Source organism: Danio aesculapii, chromosome 23 (genome assembly GCF_903798145.1).
Source record: "Danio aesculapii chromosome 23, fDanAes4.1, whole genome shotgun sequence".
Lineage (NCBI taxonomy): Eukaryota > Metazoa > Chordata > Actinopteri > Cypriniformes > Danionidae > Danio > Danio aesculapii.
Window position 1 is genome coordinate 35,522,941 of NC_079457.1, and position 19,721 is coordinate 35,542,661.

Genomic DNA, 19,721 nt, shown 5'->3' on the forward strand with positions numbered 1-19,721 from the left:
AATTGTTTAAAAATTTTGTGAGTTTCTTTATTCTGTTGAAGATATTTTGAAGAAAGATGAACACCTGTAATCATTGACTTCCATAGTTGGAAAAAATAAATATATAGAAGTCAATGATTACCAGTTTTCAGCATTTTTCAAAATATCTTCTTTTGTGTTCAACAGAAGAAAGAAACTCATAGAAGTAAACAGTTAGTAAATGAGTATAGAAATAAAATTTTTGGGTGAACTATCTTATTTAAAATGAAATAAAAGTACAGTTGTAGAATACAGAACATGCACAGTATGTTCTATATAAATTTATTTATTTATTTATTTATTCATTTTCTTTTCGGCTCAGTCCCTTTATTAACCTGGGGTCGCCCCTGCGGAATGAACCGCCAACTTATCCAGCATATGTTTTAAGCAGCGGATACCCTTCAAGCTGAAACCCATTACACTACGAACAATTTTAGCTTACCCAATTCACCTGTACCGCATGTCTTTGGGGGAAACCGGAGCACCCGGAGGAAATCCACATGAATACGGGGAGAACATGCAAACTCCATGCAGAAATGCCAACTGACACACTGGCTTGAACCAGCGACCTTCTTGCTGCACATAAAGGTAATTTTTCAATTATGGTTAGATAAATGTATACGGCACATTATTATATTTCATTAGACACATTAATATTTAATTTAACATAAAATTCAAAAAATGGAGAGAAATTACAGCAGAAATGGCTGAAATATCCTACTGTGGCCCTGTAACTATTGAGTTTGGCCTTCAAGTAAAAAGGTCAAAGGTCTGATGATGTCATCTTGCTTGTCTCATGCATTTCATTTGTATCCAGCTCTTTCCCCAAAGACATAATTCCCAGACTATAGATTTGCCAAGCAAAGACTCTAACAAAAGCCAGATAGTTGATCCATTGTGCTTCAGCCAACATAATCACTGATAAAAGACACACAGAACAACATTTATATTTAATAATAATGGTGAACAAATGTACATAAAAGGTCCAGAGATGAAGGACCTTTACTTTTTCCCGCAATACACAAACACACACAAATGGTGGACAGTGACAGGAACATAAAATATCAGCCATATGATTGACCAGACTGCCTGCCAATCAAACTCCAAAGGATCGATTGAGCAGGTCAAAAGAAAGCCAAATATTTTTAAGAAACATTTATAGCATAATTAAGGCAGATCTGAAGCCAAAAAAATTGGGTTCCATTATGTACTAGCAAAATGTGCCTAATAAAGTAGCCTGTGAGTATTATATGAAAGATGGGGAAGGTGATGAACAAAGTGAAACAGAAGGAACGGGTGAAATAAACAGAGAAATTGGAGAGTGAGAAACAGAGCACTCGGTCCAGATGGTGAGGCCCTGGGGAGCACTTCATTTCCTTAATTGACAATAACGACTTTATAAACGGCTGTTGATCTCGCAGTGTGGCTGCCCTGCACTAAATCAAACAGAGGAATTTGGAACAAGACATAAAGTGCGCGTAAGAAAGGGACTCAAAGGCAGTATACAACAGAAGACAAGGGGAAACGCTGCAGGGAGAGAAAGTGAATATGCGTTTCAAAGAGCCGCAGCAGTTCAGGTGCTCAGTGTGTGTGATCCAAACACCTGTTCTGCTCAATATCAGCCGCCTCGGTCTAATCCAGTTTCATTTACCCCTCCATTTTTGTGTCTTTTCTCTTTCTGATGGGAGCACAATGGGGTGTGTTGTTCCCCACAGACCTGTAGAGGCGACTGAGGCCTTCAGGAGGGGTCGAGCAGCACGTAGGAGGAGCTACCGTGGACGTTTTTGAAGCCAATTCACTGCACAGGTCACGCTGATATTAAGGTCCCAAACGTGTGGTGAAGGAAAGCCCTGTGGTGCACAACTGATTCTTTGAGAGGGAGCAGCCTAGTCGGAATCGGAAACATGGTGTGGTGCAACTGTATAGTTTGCATTGGGATGATTAGATAGAGTGAGCTCTGTGTGTGCGGCAAAAAGAAATAGAAGGAAAGGAAACACAAATCAAATGTGTCCAGCCTTTATAGACAGAGGGGTTGAGAGCATTACAGCCCTCAGGAGGAAATGATTTTTTTTTTTCTTGGAAACCAAAAAACACCCACCATGAAAAATAGCAAACTATATCCAGCCTCAGATGGAATCTGCAGACATTTTCCATATTTCTAATGCTGATTTGGGGGAAAAAACTTTTGTGGCTGACGCCAAAGGCTGAAAGTCTGATCACACATCATGATTTCTGGTGCAAATTTATCTGTCACTTGGTTGAAACTAAATTAAGGTGATGGTCAGGCATGCCCTCATCCTCAAAATACATGAACAGTCCTTTCAAGGAAAATCTATGTAGAGAGTGGCCATATTTATAATGTTTCCAGACAGCTATTTTGAGCAATAGTAAAATATGCTTGACAAGCTCACAATTAAATAGCATATTTCAACTCATCGATAAAATTGGACATCAACAGCCTTTTGAATACTGTTCCTTATGCTTAATATGTGCTAAAATGCATATTTACAGTTGCTCCAACCTATGCATAAGCAGAGATGTATAGTAACGAAGTAGAACTACTTCACTACTGTACTTAAGTACTAAAAGGCAGTATCTGTACATTACTGGAGTATTGTTTTGTATTCTACTTCCACTTTTACTTTAGTACATATTTTCGATGAGTTTAATACTTTTACTCCGATAGATTTTTTATGTGCTGCATAGTTACTCATTACAATTATAAAAACGTTACAAATTATTCCAAACCCACATTATAACTGCCAGAGTAGCAGATGGCTCTGTCACAGGTTTGAATAAGCTGGCTCGTCATCATTTAGATGATCAAAGAAGACAGCGCTGCCTCACTGCATGGTGAGCACTTTAGATTGTTTTCGACATGGAAAAATCCAGAAATTCCACCGTCAACTCCTTCACTTTCAACTGCTTGTGGCGATGAGGAAGAAGACCACCACCCAGGGCCCTATTTAGAGTCCATGTTTGCATTTATCGGAGTGAAAGACAATTCATATAGAATGAAGTGCATACTCTGCCTCCCGAAAGACTGTAAAATAATGGCCTTCAAAAATTCACCGTCAATTATGAGGAAACATATCAAGGTAAGTTCAAAATAATTTAATACACAAAACACAGTAGTTTGAACTAACCATATGCGCTAGATAAGTTAACGTTAGCTACCCGTGGTTCATAACATGCTGCGATGTTCACTTAACGTAACTAGCTGGCTATCATAAAGGCTGTGTGCACGCTGAATGGTGTTTTTGACCCATACATATACACACACACACACACACGCACACACAAACACACATACAGTATACATACACACATATATAATGTAAAATATAAATATAATATATAATGTAAATCGTAAGCCATGTTTCTTTTCGTTCTGCTTAATCACGTGCCCCCAAAAAGATATTTAAAATAAACAAAGCAATATGATGTCTTTTGACTGCTTTCTTTAATAACTACATTACACAATACTTGTACTTTTACTTTCAATATTTGAGTAGTAAATTAAAATAAACTACTTGCAATACTTAAGTACAAAAAATGTTGAATACTTTAATACTTCCACTTAAGTATGGTGCTTAAAGAGCACTTCTACTTCAGTCACTTTTTTGATAGAGCACTTTTGATAGAGTCCTTTATACATCTCTGTGCATAAGCAATGTCCTATGTGTAATTGCCATTTAACTATCAATGTATATTCAATCATATTTAGCTTTGAAATTACTTATGTTTTGTATGATTACATTTGTTTGGTTAGTGTACAGTTACATCAGTTAGTGTGCTACAACTCAGAGTTACAGTAATTTAGTTCCCCCAAAATAAGTTCCTACAACTAAAATATACCCAATTCCTGTGGAGATCTACTGTATGAAGATGTACAGAGACTCATAAATACAGGGTTTTCTGAAGTCTGGATGCTGTAATTTAAACATACATGCATAAAAACAGACTACAGTACAAAAAGTATTACCATATACACTCACCAGCCACTTTATTAGGTACACCTTACTAGTACCGCCCCCTTTTGCCTACAGAACTGCCTTAATCCTTCGTGGCATAGATTCAACAAGATACTGGAAATATTCTTCAGAGATTTCCCAATGGTAGCCTCAGTTTCTGTTATTAGCTGACAGGAGTGGCACCCGGTGGGATCTTCTGCTGCTGAAGCCCATCTGCCTCAAGGTAGGACGTGTTGTGCGTTCAGAGATGCTCTTCTGCATACCTTGGTTGTAACAAGTGGTTATTTGAGGTACTATTGCCTTTCTATCAACTGGAATCAGTCTGGCCATTCTCCTCTGACCTCTGGCATCAACAAGGCATCTGTGCCCACAGAACTGCCGCTCACTGGATATTTTCTCTTTTTCAGACCATTCTCTCTGAACCCTAGAGATGCTTGTGTGTGAAAATCCCAGTAGATCAGCAGTTTCTGAAATACTCAGACCAGCACATCTGGCACCAACAACCACTTAAATCCTCTTTCTTCCCCATTCTGATGCTCGGTTTGAACTGCATCAGATCGTCTTAACCATGTCTACATGCCTAAATGCATAGAGTTGCTGCCATGTGATTGGCTGATTAGAAATTTGCATTAGGTTGGACCTATTAAAAGTGATAAAATAAAGTGGCCTAACAAAGTGGACAGTAAGTGTATGTGCTAAAAAGTATGAAATCTAAATTATTTTAATACCTTGTCATCAGGTGGGTGATATACATCAACTTTTGTGGATAAAACGGATATGGATAAAACTAATTTGAGATAGATGAAGGAAAACATTTTCAATAAACGTGTTACAAATTAGTTTTCACATAAAATAAAAATATATTTATTTTACCTGTACGGGGCCTGAGAGAATTTTGGGAGCCTGGAAAAGTTGATGTGCCTCGAATAAAACAAGTAAAAAAGTTGTCGACAACATGAACAGGAGCATTTTCTACTAAATTATGTAAAAAAATCACCCTGCCCACTCCTTCACATTAAACAACATATTGATTTAAAAGATTATTCATTTTTATTGTTTATGTTATGGGTCTGTTGTGCTAATTTAGTGTATCCTCAAACTCCTGTGATAAAGTATTTGAATAGTTCTGTATATATATATATATATATATATATATATATATATATATATATAGGTATACACAGATATATACAGTGCATCCGAGACAGGATTGTCTCAAGGCACAAGGCTGGGGAAGGTTACAGAACAATTTCTGCTGCTCTGAAAGTTCCAATGAGCACAGTGGCCTCCATCATCCATAAGTAGAAGATGTTTGGAACAACCAGAACTCTTCCTAGAGCTGGCCGATAGAGCTTGAGAGGTACTGCAAAGAGGAATGGGCAAAAATTCCCAAAGACAGGTAATCCAAGCTTGTGGCATCAAATTCAAATAGACTTGAGGCTGTAATTGATGCCAAAGGTGCATCAACAAAGTATTGAGCAAAGGCTGTGAATGTGATTATTCAGCTTTTTTATTTTTAATAAATTTGAAACAATTTAAAAAAAAAAAATTCACATTACCATTATGCGGTATTGTGTGTAGACTTTTGAGTAAATAAATGAATTTAATCCATTAGGCTGTAACATAAAAAATGTGGAAAAAGGGAAACGCTTTGAATACTTTGCGGAATCAATGTAAAGCACACAGTTAGTGTTGGCGGTGTGGTTCTGTCCTGGGTCAACCTTTATGTGCCTGTGCATACAGGCATGGATGGACAGAGCAGAGAGAGCACAGCAAGCCAGAACAGAACCCAAAATCATGCATAAACAATTTTTATTACTTATGAGTTAACGTAAATGCCAGATATATGAGGCAGATTATCAAAATACTAATATGCTAATAATTCGACCTGATTTCAGAAATGAGCTAGGAGGAGTTGGGGATGGTGGAGGTAGTGTAGAATTAGAAACAGTCAAACATTGAAGAGAATCTGGATGTGTGATTGAAACTAGGGGTGCTGAAAGACTAGTTCACACTACATGACTTCAAAAAAAAAAAAAAATCGGCAGATCACTGTGGTGTTCACACTACGTGACACTACGTAAATGATCCACTAGAGGGGTTCGCACACTACATAATCTGACAACAACTCATTTGCTAACATCTCAGTCAAGGTACCAAACCATAGCCAATGAAATTTTGAGGGAGAAGCCGTCAGAAAAAGCTGAACACTGTTGGCTGCTTGTGTGCTGATGACATCACTGACAGTGTTTCAAGCTTTAAAGGGAGCGTTTAAAAACATCGTCAATCAGCTGATGCATCAGCGAATCAGTCACTCATCTGCAAGTGGATCATCTTCCGCTGACTGACTGTTAGATCATCTTCTAACAGTGTTATTTTTTAAAATTACAAACATTAAAAGCACTGAGCATTTCTACCTTTAAATTACCATATTGGTCAAAATGACTGCATACATGTCTACTACTTTTTGCTGTGACTTTAAATATGTGTGCTTTTTTTTGCCTTCCTGCTAACATAAACATGACTTTCTGATAGCAAAAACATAAATTTACACCTAAATTTACACATAAATTTACAAAGAAGAAATATCTTTCAAAACAGTATATTATGTTTCACGAAATAGCTCCTGTTTGAAAGTGAAAATGAAAGCGAGCCCCAGACCTTTGCATGTTCTAGTATCTTAACTACATATTTATAGGCTGTATTACCAAAAAAGATACTATTTGTAGGGTAATGGTGTCATCAAATATGATGACAGATATTCAGAGCTTAATTTTCATTTCTCAATAGAAGTTTTGAATGTAAATATGACGTGACAATATGACATTTTATATGAGAAAGGTCAGAATGAATGTTATGGTAACACTAATACAGAATTCTATTTTCACTGTTATAGCCTACTCTTGTGTCTGTGTAAACATACAGAATGAAGCGAGTGCATCGATGCCAGTCTAGCCAATCCCAGACTTTTCTGTTGAGGTCCTGAGCACACGGTCATTCAGCTCATGCTGATATACTCTTCCACTGGCTGCAGCTTGTCACTACATCTGACCGCATGTGGGATCGAGTCAGCCAACTGCTCTAGAATATTGAGCATGCTAGATATTGGATTTCCGTATGCGAGGTGTTGGCGACGCTTTAGTGAGCCTCTTTGATGCATTGTTCAGTAGTTCAAACATAAAGACTGCAGAGCGCCGAGCACCCACATCCTGTAGTGTGAACAAGACTTATCTCTTCCTGGATAGCTCCAACACTGATCATACAACCCTCAACCAATTAATTAGGTCCTGAACAGCATTTGATAATTTTAGGCAGGTGTGTTTGATATGGGTTGCAATTGAAACCTACAGGAAGTGGGATCTCCAGGATCAGATTCTTAAATTTAAACATACTGCTGTAGATGTCAGAACCAGATTGGTGTGCGTCAGGGACAGCTGATCGTCAGCTATTTGAAACGTATCTGCCTGAACTAACGCTCCATTTTTTGATAATTGTGGACATTAAAGTTGGGAGGTGCAGACATTTCATTAATTTTATTTTTCGATGTGCTATTCAAACTCTTTGGGAGAACTTTTTGCCAGTACTGTCTCTAGCTGCTGAGTGCAAAATTTGGTAAAGATCAAAGACATGCCTTTGAACGTGCCTCCACAGTGTGTTCTAAATGGGATGAATCGCCCTCTGAAAGGCATGTCAGAATGAAAAAAATTATGGCCAACATACTGAAGTGTCATTTCAAACCAAAATGATCAAAACTGGCCACTTCGAATTGCCCTTTGGAATGAAGGGTAAAACTGATGGACACATTCCCATTATCTTCTGCGCAAGGAACTCGTTTGGTGTCGAACAGCACGTTCCGTTCGGAAAATCCTTGAGGGTATTAGTGCATAGGGGTGAGCCCTTCTAATGAAATGTGCTCTCAATGTTGACAGTGTAGATGTACCTGTCCAAATGTTCCTCCAACACCTGGTAGATGCTGATGCGGAAGGTCTCATTGTCAAATCGCTCTGGAACGAAGTCTTTGTAGATCCTGAACTCCGCCGCAGTCACCGCTTCACCCTCTGGAATCTTGGACAAGTCGAATCGGAATTCTCGGTGATGGCGCCTCACTGGCAAGAACTCCTTATCGTGTTCAACTGCACAAGAAAAAAAACAACACAAGAGATGCATCCGTTTTATATCAGCGCTTCAAAACAGTGTCAGAATGTTTCCGCCATGCTGAAAGGTTAGCTTGACATTTACACTGCTGACTCAAATGTCACCTTCATTTGCACTGTTGCAGCCTGCAGGCAAGTCAAGCTGCCCTTTTCTGGTTCTTCATGTGTAAACAAAGAGCACATTTCTAGACAGATGTTTGAACTCTCCAGAGCCACTGATTGAGACATGGACCCGCAGACAGCTTTATGCGTATCTGGACTGTGTGAGGCAGAAGGCATCTCTCACATTTTGTGAGCTTGGGAATTGATTCAATCTGGCTTATCGAACCGCATTTACATTTTATCATCGCTCCAAGCGTATGAATCTTTTTCAAAAACAGGGCAGATTTGACATTGAGTCTGGAGTGTTTTGGTAGCAAAGAGACTTTCCAACATCATTTAATCATGCTCATTTGTTTACAAATCTGTATTGATTTTCCTCTGTTAAAGACAACAGGAGATGATTTGAGCATTGTTCACTCTGCTGTTTTCCACGTGAAAGCTTTCAATCCCATTAAAAAAAACTTCTATTCAATGAGGAGTCATTAACTGAAAAAGATCACCCCTTTTGATCATGCAGATCATTTAGGCCGCATTTACACTGCACTGTTTAAGTGACCCAATTTGTTTCTCCCATGTGGCACAGATCGGATATGGCTCATGTACGTGTAAGCAGGAACAAATCACATTGATCCCGATTTACTCAAATCAGATTCAGGCCTTGTTCATATGTGGAAATTTATCCGATATGAATCAGATCTGTGCCCTCGTGTCTGCAGTGTAAGCAGGTAGATCGGATTTTCACCTGTCAATGCGAGTAGCGTGTCATCAAAAACCATAGCGAATGACATCACGTCTGACACTTTCTTTTCAGAACAGACTTCAGCAGATTCGCAAACCTTAAATCTCATACATGAGGACTTAAACAGCTTTTACATTGTCATATAGCACAGGTATTTAAGCATGTTAACGAGAGCAAGAGAGCGAAATGTCTGCCATGTAATCAATATGAACTAATATAAAACTAGTGCATACATCACGTGCATAAATCATGCCATGGATGTTACATTAAGATGCCTAAATGTTTAAAAGAAGCTTATATATCATAAGAAGATGGACAAATGACAACCTTTCTGTCATAAACTATAGTCAAAATCTGTGAATAGATTACATACAGGAATAGAGAAAAGAGCACTCTTTAATGATCAGCTGTTAGTCAGCTCTTTTTTTTCTGGTTATTGTGCCTTTGCCGTGTGCTGTGCAAATGCAGACGATCGGATATGAGTCACCTTTAAAAGATGATGTAAGCAGGTCATCCAAAAAATCGGATACAGTCACAAAATCGGAATTGACCATCAAGATCTGCAGTGTAAATACAGCCTTAGAGGCTTTAATGTGATGCAGCAGGTTTACAGTGGTAATGACAAGCAGCAACCTACTGCTCTCCCTTGTGAAGCCAATACTAAAAGTTACTAGAGTAACTAAAGTAACTAAAACTGCAATTCATTGACTCGCCTTTAGGGGCTGGCTCCAGGTAATCCAGATGTTCTCTGACTGCAATGGTAATTTGGCCAATTTTACAGCTGATAAAAACATGTTTACAGCCTGGTACAAATATGGTTTTGGTACATATAGCTAATTTTACTCTTCATGACAACTGTGAGGGGGTGAATCTTTTTATAACTCATTCGTTTCATTTTTATCAAGTTATATTAAGCCTGCATAATTAAGGGTGACAGCTAGGTCTCGCTGCTCACTTTCTTGTCGTCACAGCTGATTCCGGCTAATTAGCCGCTGAACTCGGCATATACATTGTATTGTTGTTTTGTTTAATGTTTCTTTACACAATTGCTTTTTGGAATTATTTCCTACAATTATCAGATGATTTGGCATGCTGTGTGCACTTAATTGTGCTCACAATCCATTCAAGTGACCTCCATTTTCGTTTCTCCCAAAGAAAAGCCTGTCTAAGCAAAATGCTAGCAGGCGCTTGTAGCTCCACTGACGCTCCGCCTCTTTTCCCTTTTTTGGTAACTCCCGGTGGGTGTGATGACACACAAACAAACTGGCTATGGTTGGCCACACCTACTTGTTGCTTCATTTGTGCTATTTAGAAAGCTATGGGTGACATAACGGATACTACGTCCATATCTTTTACAGTCTATGGATAATGACAGTCCTTTGTACAAAAGGAATCAAATTTGTTCACCCTTTTTTATTTTCCATAGTCCATAATCATAGATGTATAGACCATTTTGAGGGATGTAAACAATAACAATGTTCCTAATGTATTTCCTGTTTTTAATTTCCATAGCTTCCGAAAATCCCAAAAGGTTCACATATTGATAAATAATGCTATGATAGCCGTTTAACATTATGTTATGATTGAATTGCCTTTTGTAACTGTTATGAAATAGTTCAACGACAAACAGGAAATGTTCATGGGCCAATGACATCACCACACTGAAATGGTTTATACACTAGATATACGGACTCTGCCATATTTGTACAGTGGTCCCAGGACAAAAGTCATTCAACTGCACTTAGTTAAGGTTAAAGCCAATCTGAAGATGCTGGACTTTTGTGCTGCGTACAGGTGTTGTTCCGAGCAAACCAAGAAAACAAAGCATAAAGCCAGAACATTTCATAGGTAAGATTTTGTTTTTTACAATTTTGTATGTTACGAACTTTTGTGCACCGCTATTGATGATAATACAGTCACTTACTGCATTGACCATATGGCAAAGTAGCATAAACATGCACTAAATTCTAGGCTTATGCTAGTTTTGTTGAATAAAATCAGCAAATGATGTAAATGAAATATGACAACAAGACGCACGGTGCCAGAAACGTGTATTATTGTCAGCTAAGTGAAGTAACGGCTCGTTTTTGAAGTACTTTATAGGGGTTTCTGATAACATAACAGTGTCTGTGCCTCAATGTGCATACTGTCCACCCTAAATTATTGAATATTACAAATGTTATATACCATTTAGACAGAGATGTATAGTAACGAAGTAGAACTACTTCACTACTGTACTTAAGTACTAAAAGGCAGTATCTGTACTTTACTGGAGTATTGTTTTTTTCTCCTACTTCCACTTTTACTTAAGTATATATTTTCGATGAGTTTAATACTTTTACTCCGATAGATTTTTTATGAGCTGCATCGTTACTCGTTACTAGAGGTGTCAAAATGGTCGATATCGGTTCAGTAATAGATCATAACGGGTTATTACGTACTGACGTCATTTATCTCCTATGTGCGGTGTCGCAATACTATGGCAAAGGACGGAGGCGCGAGGGCGAGTGAAGGCGGCACAGCACACGAGCCGCTATTTCACTACTACAGAGAAATGTTGTGAGGCTCCATCTCTGCCTCTCTCACTTTGGACATTTGACCCGCTGGCCTGTTTGTGAGTTAACTTTATAGATTACCTGTGATAACCGCGTATTATACATACATAGACTGTAACCGCGGCTGTTCTTCCCGCCATCAGTGAACAACGCTTTCATTTCTAAAGCCGATAGCAGCCCTTTCTGTTGAGAAGGTGAAGACAATAACCAGTCAAAGGGGTGTAAGACCTCGCCTGTCAGCGTTTAAAAAGCAGGCGGGATAATATTTACATTAGTTTATTTGCTATAAATGCTCATGCTGTCTTCTGTGCATGAGTTTTGTTTGATACATTCAGAAAGAGTGTTTTCTTTGAGCAGGTCAAATTAAGGGTACAGTTCATATATATTACTGCTGTATAAAAGGACACAATTGTATTACAAGTAACCATTTAACTGTCACACCAAGAAAAAAAAACAATAGAATTTTTTTATTTATTGCATTTCTTAACTCCTAATGTCGCTAGTTAACACAATCAATACATTTTCCCCCAACACATCCCATAATTTCTAAAATATCAGCCTCTACCAAATGGTTGAGATGTTGGTTTATGGTAAAAGTACCAGAATGAATAAATATACTATAAAAATATGAAGTTTAAGACCAGTTTAATTAAAACATAATCAAAATGAAACATTTTTGAATACTAAATCATAGCCATAAGCCATAAAATATTTCAGATTTTCATTTAACACAGTAATATACACGTTTTCTTTTTTTTACAATAAAATCAAAATCAAGTGAATTAGAACGTTCGTTTACAGCGTTCACAACCAGTAATTTGTGCTCCGAAAATGGGTTTCAATAGCGTTTTGAGTGGATTATGGACTGTTTTTGTGACACACAACTTTGAAAGGTTTGAAAAAACAGTATTGTAAGTCATGTTTCTTTTCGTTCTGCTTAATGACGTGCCCCCAAAAAGAGATTTAAAATAAACAAAACAATATGATGTCTTTTGACTGCATTCTTTAATAACTACATTACACAATACTTGTACTTTTACTTTCAGTACTTGAGTAGTAAATTTAGAAATAAACTACTTGCAATACTTAAGTACAAAAAATGTTGAATACTTTAGTACTTCCACTTAAGTATGGTGCTTAAAGAGCACTTTTACTTCTACTCAAGTCACTTTTTGATAGAGTAACTGTACTTTTACTTAAGTCTGGGTCTCTAGTACTTTATACATCTCTGCATTTAGATCAGAAAGGTGGGTATCGATGGTTCACATGAATCGTTCATAATGAAGATTCATTCACAAACGAATCGCTCCCTCCATTAGATTTAAAAGCGAAAGCGGGAGAGGAGGTGTGTTTCAGGACATGGATTAGACCAAATATAGCAAGGAGGGTGGATAATACATTTCCATGCACACAAACACTACTTCTTTGTCGGCAATGCCCGTGCTTGGTCCCACATTCATTTCATAAGAGCGCTACACTGTACCAAAATGGCGACTCTATTGACACATTTCTTCCAAAAGGCAACATAAGTGTAGCCGACATCTAATGTAAATATCTCCACTGCTTGATCTATTGTACAGTAGTTGGTATTACAGTATTAGAGCAATGTGCTGACTCTACATGCGTAGTAATAATTCAGATGAACGATAAGCAGGCATTTGAAGAAGAGCATGTCTAATGTGTTGAACTCTCACTTTACAGTGTTTGATAAGCCCTGTTGTGAACTGAAGATAGCTCTCTGTCTCTTGTTCTGTGTTTTATCACAGTGTGAGAGTACTACACACACACACACACACATACACTCACACACACAATAGAGGCCTTGTTGACTCTTCAGTCAGTACATCAGAGCCAGTGAGAGCAGCTGTCATCCTTAAATCTCCACTGAGAGCCGTGAATCACGCTCTGAAGAGACTCAACTGTGTGAAAATGAAGCAGTATGTCTCTATTTACTGATTCTGCACAGCGTGTGTGAGAGTCTTTGATCTACTCTCGCTCCCAACTGGTTTTACAGTATATGGGCACTGAGGGCAACCCGACATAGTAGCTAAATTATTTGGGTGGAACAAAAGCTTGGAAAAAAAGCAATGGAACAAAAGTTTGACTTTAAGAAACTATGTGGTGTAACCATGTAAAAAGGCGTAGTGTTTTTATTTCCTAAAACTTTAATATATGCAAGTTTATGTAAAATCATTTACATTAGTTGCTATTACATTAAGGTAATTCATTCATTTGTTCTTTTTTTTCTTCAGCTTAGTCTCTTTTTTTTTGGAAAACACCCATACACACTCGTTTACACACACTCATACACTACGGCCAATTTTAGTTTATTCAATTCACCTTTAGCGCTTGTCTTTGGACTGTGGGGGAAACCTGAATACCTTGAGGAAACTCAAAACAGTGACCTTCTTGCTGTGAGGTGACAATACTAACCACTGAGACACCGTGCCGCCCTTATGGAAATTGTTTTTCTTTTTTAAATTACAACAGTTGCTATACTACATGAATATTTTTATTGGTACTCAGCATTAACTTACATTAAGTTAATTCATAGTAAAACAAGATTTGCGCTAATTAGTTAACAAACTGAAGAACGAGCTGGAGAGAGAGTTATTGTTCATGTGGCCTCTGACCTTAGCTAAATATATGATTTTCTGCTTGTTGGAAGTTTTTGAAATGAAACATGATCAAAATGAATCATATTCAAAAAACTTAGAACTGTCAAAAAAAGAACAGATTCCATCAATGAAATAATGTTCCAGAAAATGGCTGATCTATAAAATTCTGAGAATAAGTCAGAATTGTAAACTAAATATTCTGGGGGATGGGATGAGGGGGTGAAGAAAGAAAAGTCAGAATGCAAAGAATAAAGTCAGAATTACATGATTTAAACTCGGAATTTAAAAAAGTTAAGTCAGAATAACAAGATGTAATCTTAAAAATTCAAGGAATAAAGTCAGAATTACAAGATGTAAACTCAGAATTGAAAGAATAAATTGTGCACTCAAAAATGACGTTTGCTGCTTATTTAAACTACTTATTTAAAATGAGGGTAAGACTTTATTTTGATGGTCCCTATTACACATTTTATTGACTAAAAGTTGCATTGCAACTACATGCCAATTACTTCTCATTTGAGTATTAGTAGACTGCTTAATATCTGCTGATACTGCTCCTTCAACAGACATTCAACTGAATATAAGAAACTTTGCAAGTACATGTCAACTTACACTAACCCTAACCCCAACCCTAACCTAACAGTCTACAGTCTAATAATCTAACAGTCTAATAATCTAATAAGAAGTCTAACATCAGTAGACGTTTACCTTTAATTGGTTTTATGTTGTGTAATTACCCAACTAAAATTCAACGTCACTTTAATGTCATGTGACTTCCATACAATGTTAAAGTCTAACATCAGTAGATGTTGATCTTTGGTTGATATTGGGTTTTGGCATTAATTAATCAAAATTTACCATTTTAACGTTGGAGTTTGACCTCAAATTGACGCTGGCTTTTGACATCAACCCAATTTTCATATACAACCAAAGTTCAAAGCTAGTCTGACGCAGTGTTGAGCAAAAACACGTTACTAGTAATGCGTTACTGTAACGGCATTACTTTTGACAGTAACTAATACTGTAACACATTACTTTTTAAATATAGTAACTCTGTTCTCCTCACAATATGAAGTGTTTGTCTGTTACTTGGTAAGTTAATTAATTTTGGCTGCAGTCTAGCCTACATCTTCCTGATTACAGCGACGACGCATTGTGGGATTGGTGGTAGCCAACCAACCACTGTAAAAAAAACACGTTATGTTTGAGGCGCCAGATTGGACAAAAGTCAAGCGAAAGCAGAGACCGAATGTGCATGAGGTACACCAAGTGTAAGCAAGAAAGGGACCAGGTGCACGCAAGAGAGGCCAAGTGTGCTCGCGATAGAGACCGAATGCGCACGAGGTAGACCAAGTGTGCTCATGAGAAAGACAGAGAGACTATTATTGTTACTGTTATTAGTTACTATTACTAATACTATGTTTGTTGTTTCAAATTAATAAGCACACATTTATCTGTATAACAAAATTGATTAGTTTAGTAGACACAGTCACAATTCTGTTATATTTCAGAACAAGTTATTTAAAATGTATAGTGTTGTATTGCAATTTTTAATTTGTTTTATAGCTTTACATATACAACAGCAGATTTTGCACACAGCTTACAGCACACAGCTTACTTTCCATAAGTTGTTGACATACCATGTTTAATTTGTGATTAGTTTGAAAATTGCTCATCGATTTTATTTTTGAACAGTTGTTCTGTTTTTGTTTTGTTTAGAATGCATAACATTTATGCTTGTCAGTACTAGTATTTTTGTGGTGCTGAGTTACACCAAATTGATTCTGTATGATAATAAATAATAGTTCATTTATTTATTTCATAAAGGTTTTGTTTTGTTGTATATTGTTGCTAGTTTTCATACTCAGGCTGTATAGGAACATGTTTAAGGGTTAAATACAACTTTTATGATGCTAAAGTAGCTTTAGTTTTTGCTTTTTTTTGTTTTGTTTCTGAATATATTATTCAGCTGGTTTTTCACCTTGTGATATTTTCTTTTTTGTGTTGCTGGTCTGACTTAAATAAATTACAGTAGTGTTTAAAAATTACTTTTTGTTTAAATCTGTTTTGTGTTTTAGTTGTGAGAATGCAAATAATTAAAACTTTAAAGTTGATCAACAGTGTATTCTCCATGCGGCACTGAAGTGATGTTATTAGGGCATTAATGGGAGCATTAAAAAATGTTCTTTGAAAAAGTAACTTAAAAATTGCTTTTAACAGTAACACATTACTTTTTGGTGTAAGTAATCGATAAAGGAATTGAGTTGAATGAAGCAACTTGTAACTGTAACTACTTACTATTTTTCATTAACTAGAACAAAACTGGTCTGACGTTGTAGTCCAATGTCAATTTTACATCTGTGTGATGACCAGTGCCTGCTGGGTAAAGTCAAATTTATTTATTAGTCTTTGCTGGTTAAGTCAAATAAAGTCAAATAATTTATTCGTATAATTCAAAATTCTGAGGAAAAAGTAAAAAGTTTCAGACAAATAAAAAAAATCCAAGCTGTTTCTTCTCATTTCAGAAATGAGGTCAATAACATAAAATCAACACTTTTGTTATCCCATCTATGCAATAACGTCTCGCTGTACTTTAATATTACCTACTATTGTTTTCCCTTTGATATTTGTACCACAAAATACACACCTACCAGCACAGGTGCATCACCTGCTCCCCTCATTTATCCTCATCTACTCTCTGTCCCTCACTCCCCTTCTCCTTCTCTTTCATCATCTTTTCTACCCATCCCTTGCCCTCTTCTCCATCCTCTACCTTTCCTCATCCTCCTTCAACAGAATGGCAGGCAACAGCACAAAGGCTCCACTGTGCAGTAAGGTGAAAGCGAGAGAGGGAAAGCACTGGTGTGGATCCAGTTACCCAGCAGTGACGATTAGCAAGGGCCATTCCGTGTCTCATTGTCTCGCTCTTCTCAGAGGACAGCAATTGTTTACACACCGTCCTAATTCAGAGCTGCCCTCCCATTGAACCCCCTGGGTGCCCCCCTCACAGGGCAGACTGCAACACCAGGCCCACCTGTGCCTGTTTGGCACACAGTTACGGATCCAACAGAGACGGCAGTGAAGCCTCCATAACAATGACGCTTTTTTTCATTATGTAATACTTTCATGGGTTCAAAGCCAGAAGAAAACAAACACTGTATAGAGTTGGTGGACATGGACAGCTGCACTAATCTGTGTCATTCAGCACATGCTGGTCTGACTTCTCAGATATTGGATTTACAAATTTGCCATAGTTCATCGGCTTCATAAGTCAATTTGTGAATCATCTAGATCACCGTCTATTGGTTTGAATGCAAATGCTGTAGGGTAGCATTGTATCATTTTTTAAAAATAAAAACGTAAGCACCACTACTGCTTGCAAACAGCCATGTTTTACATTTATGTAATGTGTAATGTGCATTTATATATATATATAAATATATATATATATATATATATATATATATATATATATATATATATATATATATATATATATATATATATATATATATATATATATATATATTGTGCATATATTGTGTATGGACATACACCCAAAGCACTTAACAATCACTCCACCATCAGTGTGCAGCATACACTTGGATGCAACAGGACAACAGAGTGGAGAGACAGTGATAGAGCCAATTCGGTGGATGGAGATGATTGGGAGGCCATGATGGATTAGGGCCGATGAAGGGAATTTGGCCAGGAAACCAGGGTTACACCCCTACTCTTTACGAGAAGTGCTATGGGATTTTTGATGACTAAAGAGAGTCAGGACCTCAGTTTAACGTCTCAACCAAAAGACAGGACTCACAGACAGTATGGTGTCCCCTTCACTTTACTTTACTGTGACATTGGGACCCACACAAACTGCAGATTAACGGCCCGCTGCTGACCTCACTAACACCACTTCCAACAGCAACCTAGTTTTCCCAAGTGGTCTCCCATCCATGTACTGATCAGTCTCAGCCCTGCTTAGCTTCAGTGAGTAACCAGTCTTTGGGTGAAAGGTGATATGGCTGTGGCATGTATGTGGCATGTAAAATAAATCAGAGATTTTAACAAAGACAACAATCATAAATAAATCAAGCTTTCTAGCACTTTGCTCCACTAAAAACATCAAGAACATTTAGGAAAACAAAACACTTCTGGTGGTATATGAAAAACGTCAAGATGTTGGATTTTGATTGGGTAATGCCAAAACCTAATATCAAACAAAGATTAACATCTCCTGGTAGACTTTAACAGTGTATGGACATCACATGACATTAAAGTGACGTTGAATTTTAGTTAGGAAATTACACAACATAAAACCAATCAAAGCTAAACGTCTACTGATGTTAGAATTTGACATTGTATGGATGTCATATCATGACATTAAAATAATGTTGGATTTTAGTCCGTTAATGCGACAGCCTAAAACCAACCAAACATCAACGCCATCTAATCTCGGTATTAGATGTCATCTGACTTCAGTATTAGACAGGAAATTGATGTTAAACTTTGGTCACCTGATGTCACAACCGAAACAAAACTAAAGATCTTTGCTCCACTGAAAACATCAAGAACATTCAGGAAAACACTTGAAACGGAATCAAGATTTTTGACGAGACCTGCATGTCCACCTGCTTGGTTTCAGAGATTGACTTGGTCGGCTTGGACGGGAATGTCCACAAAACCATTCATGCCATGACGAAAAACAAATTATTATAAACATTTTCAATTGATATGGATTATCAGACTTAAATATGTCCTGTAATAAAACAACAAAAACTCTGAAATCTGAAGAAAAAACGCAAAGGACAGACTTTGTCCTCTTTTCTGAACTTTCCTTCCCCTCTGGTATTGATAAATACTCAGGTGTGACTGGTAACAAGGTTTTGCCCTCCCATTGAAACCCCTGGGTGCCACCCTCACAGGACAGACCACAACACCAGGCCCACATGGATGCTCTATGAGAACAACGAATGGTTCTTTTGTTAAAGTTAGCCAGTGACTTAAAGATTTACTCATCTGTTGGGATTTAATAAAAATGTATCAATGAGAGACAGATCTGAATGACAGAGATTAGTGCAGCTGTTGCAGTTGAACGCATTTAACCTTCGACCATTCACCGGATTCCGTCATTGGGTTGATAGAACGGAATCTTAAAGAGTGGTTAGATTATGGTTTGTATGTGTGCAGCACTAGTTCCGGTCACCCTTTGTGAAATACCCTTTGTGGCACACATTTGCGGCTTTAACAGAGACGGCAGTAAAGTCTCCGAAACAATGCCACTTTTTTTCATTATGTAATACTTTCATGGGTTCAAAGCCAGAAGAAAACAGAGTTTGTGGACATCTGACAGCTGCACTAATCTGTGTCATTCAGATCTGTCTATCTTTGATCTTTAAGTAACTGGTTAACTTTAACAAAAGAACCATCTATTGCTCTCAGAGTATTTAAAGAAAAGGACGAAATGTCTCGAGGCGCAAGTCTGTATCCAGACCAGCCCGCAGTGAAGAGCTCCCAAGCTCAACACTATGTATAATTTATATTTTCTATCTATGCCTGAT

At 37.4% G+C, this 19,721-nt stretch overlaps 1 protein-coding gene across 1 annotated transcript in view; it reads right to left on the minus strand.

Moving 5' to 3' along the window:
- Window positions 1-19,721, minus strand: part of bmp7b (bone morphogenetic protein 7b) — a 103,778-nt gene that overhangs the window by 21,126 nt on the left and 62,931 nt on the right. Inside the window, exon 2 of the mRNA XM_056449524.1 lies at window positions 7,933-8,125. Within this exon, the coding sequence (XP_056305499.1) occupies window positions 7,933-8,125 (193 nt within the window). The remainder of the gene's footprint in view (window positions 1-7,932; window positions 8,126-19,721) is intronic.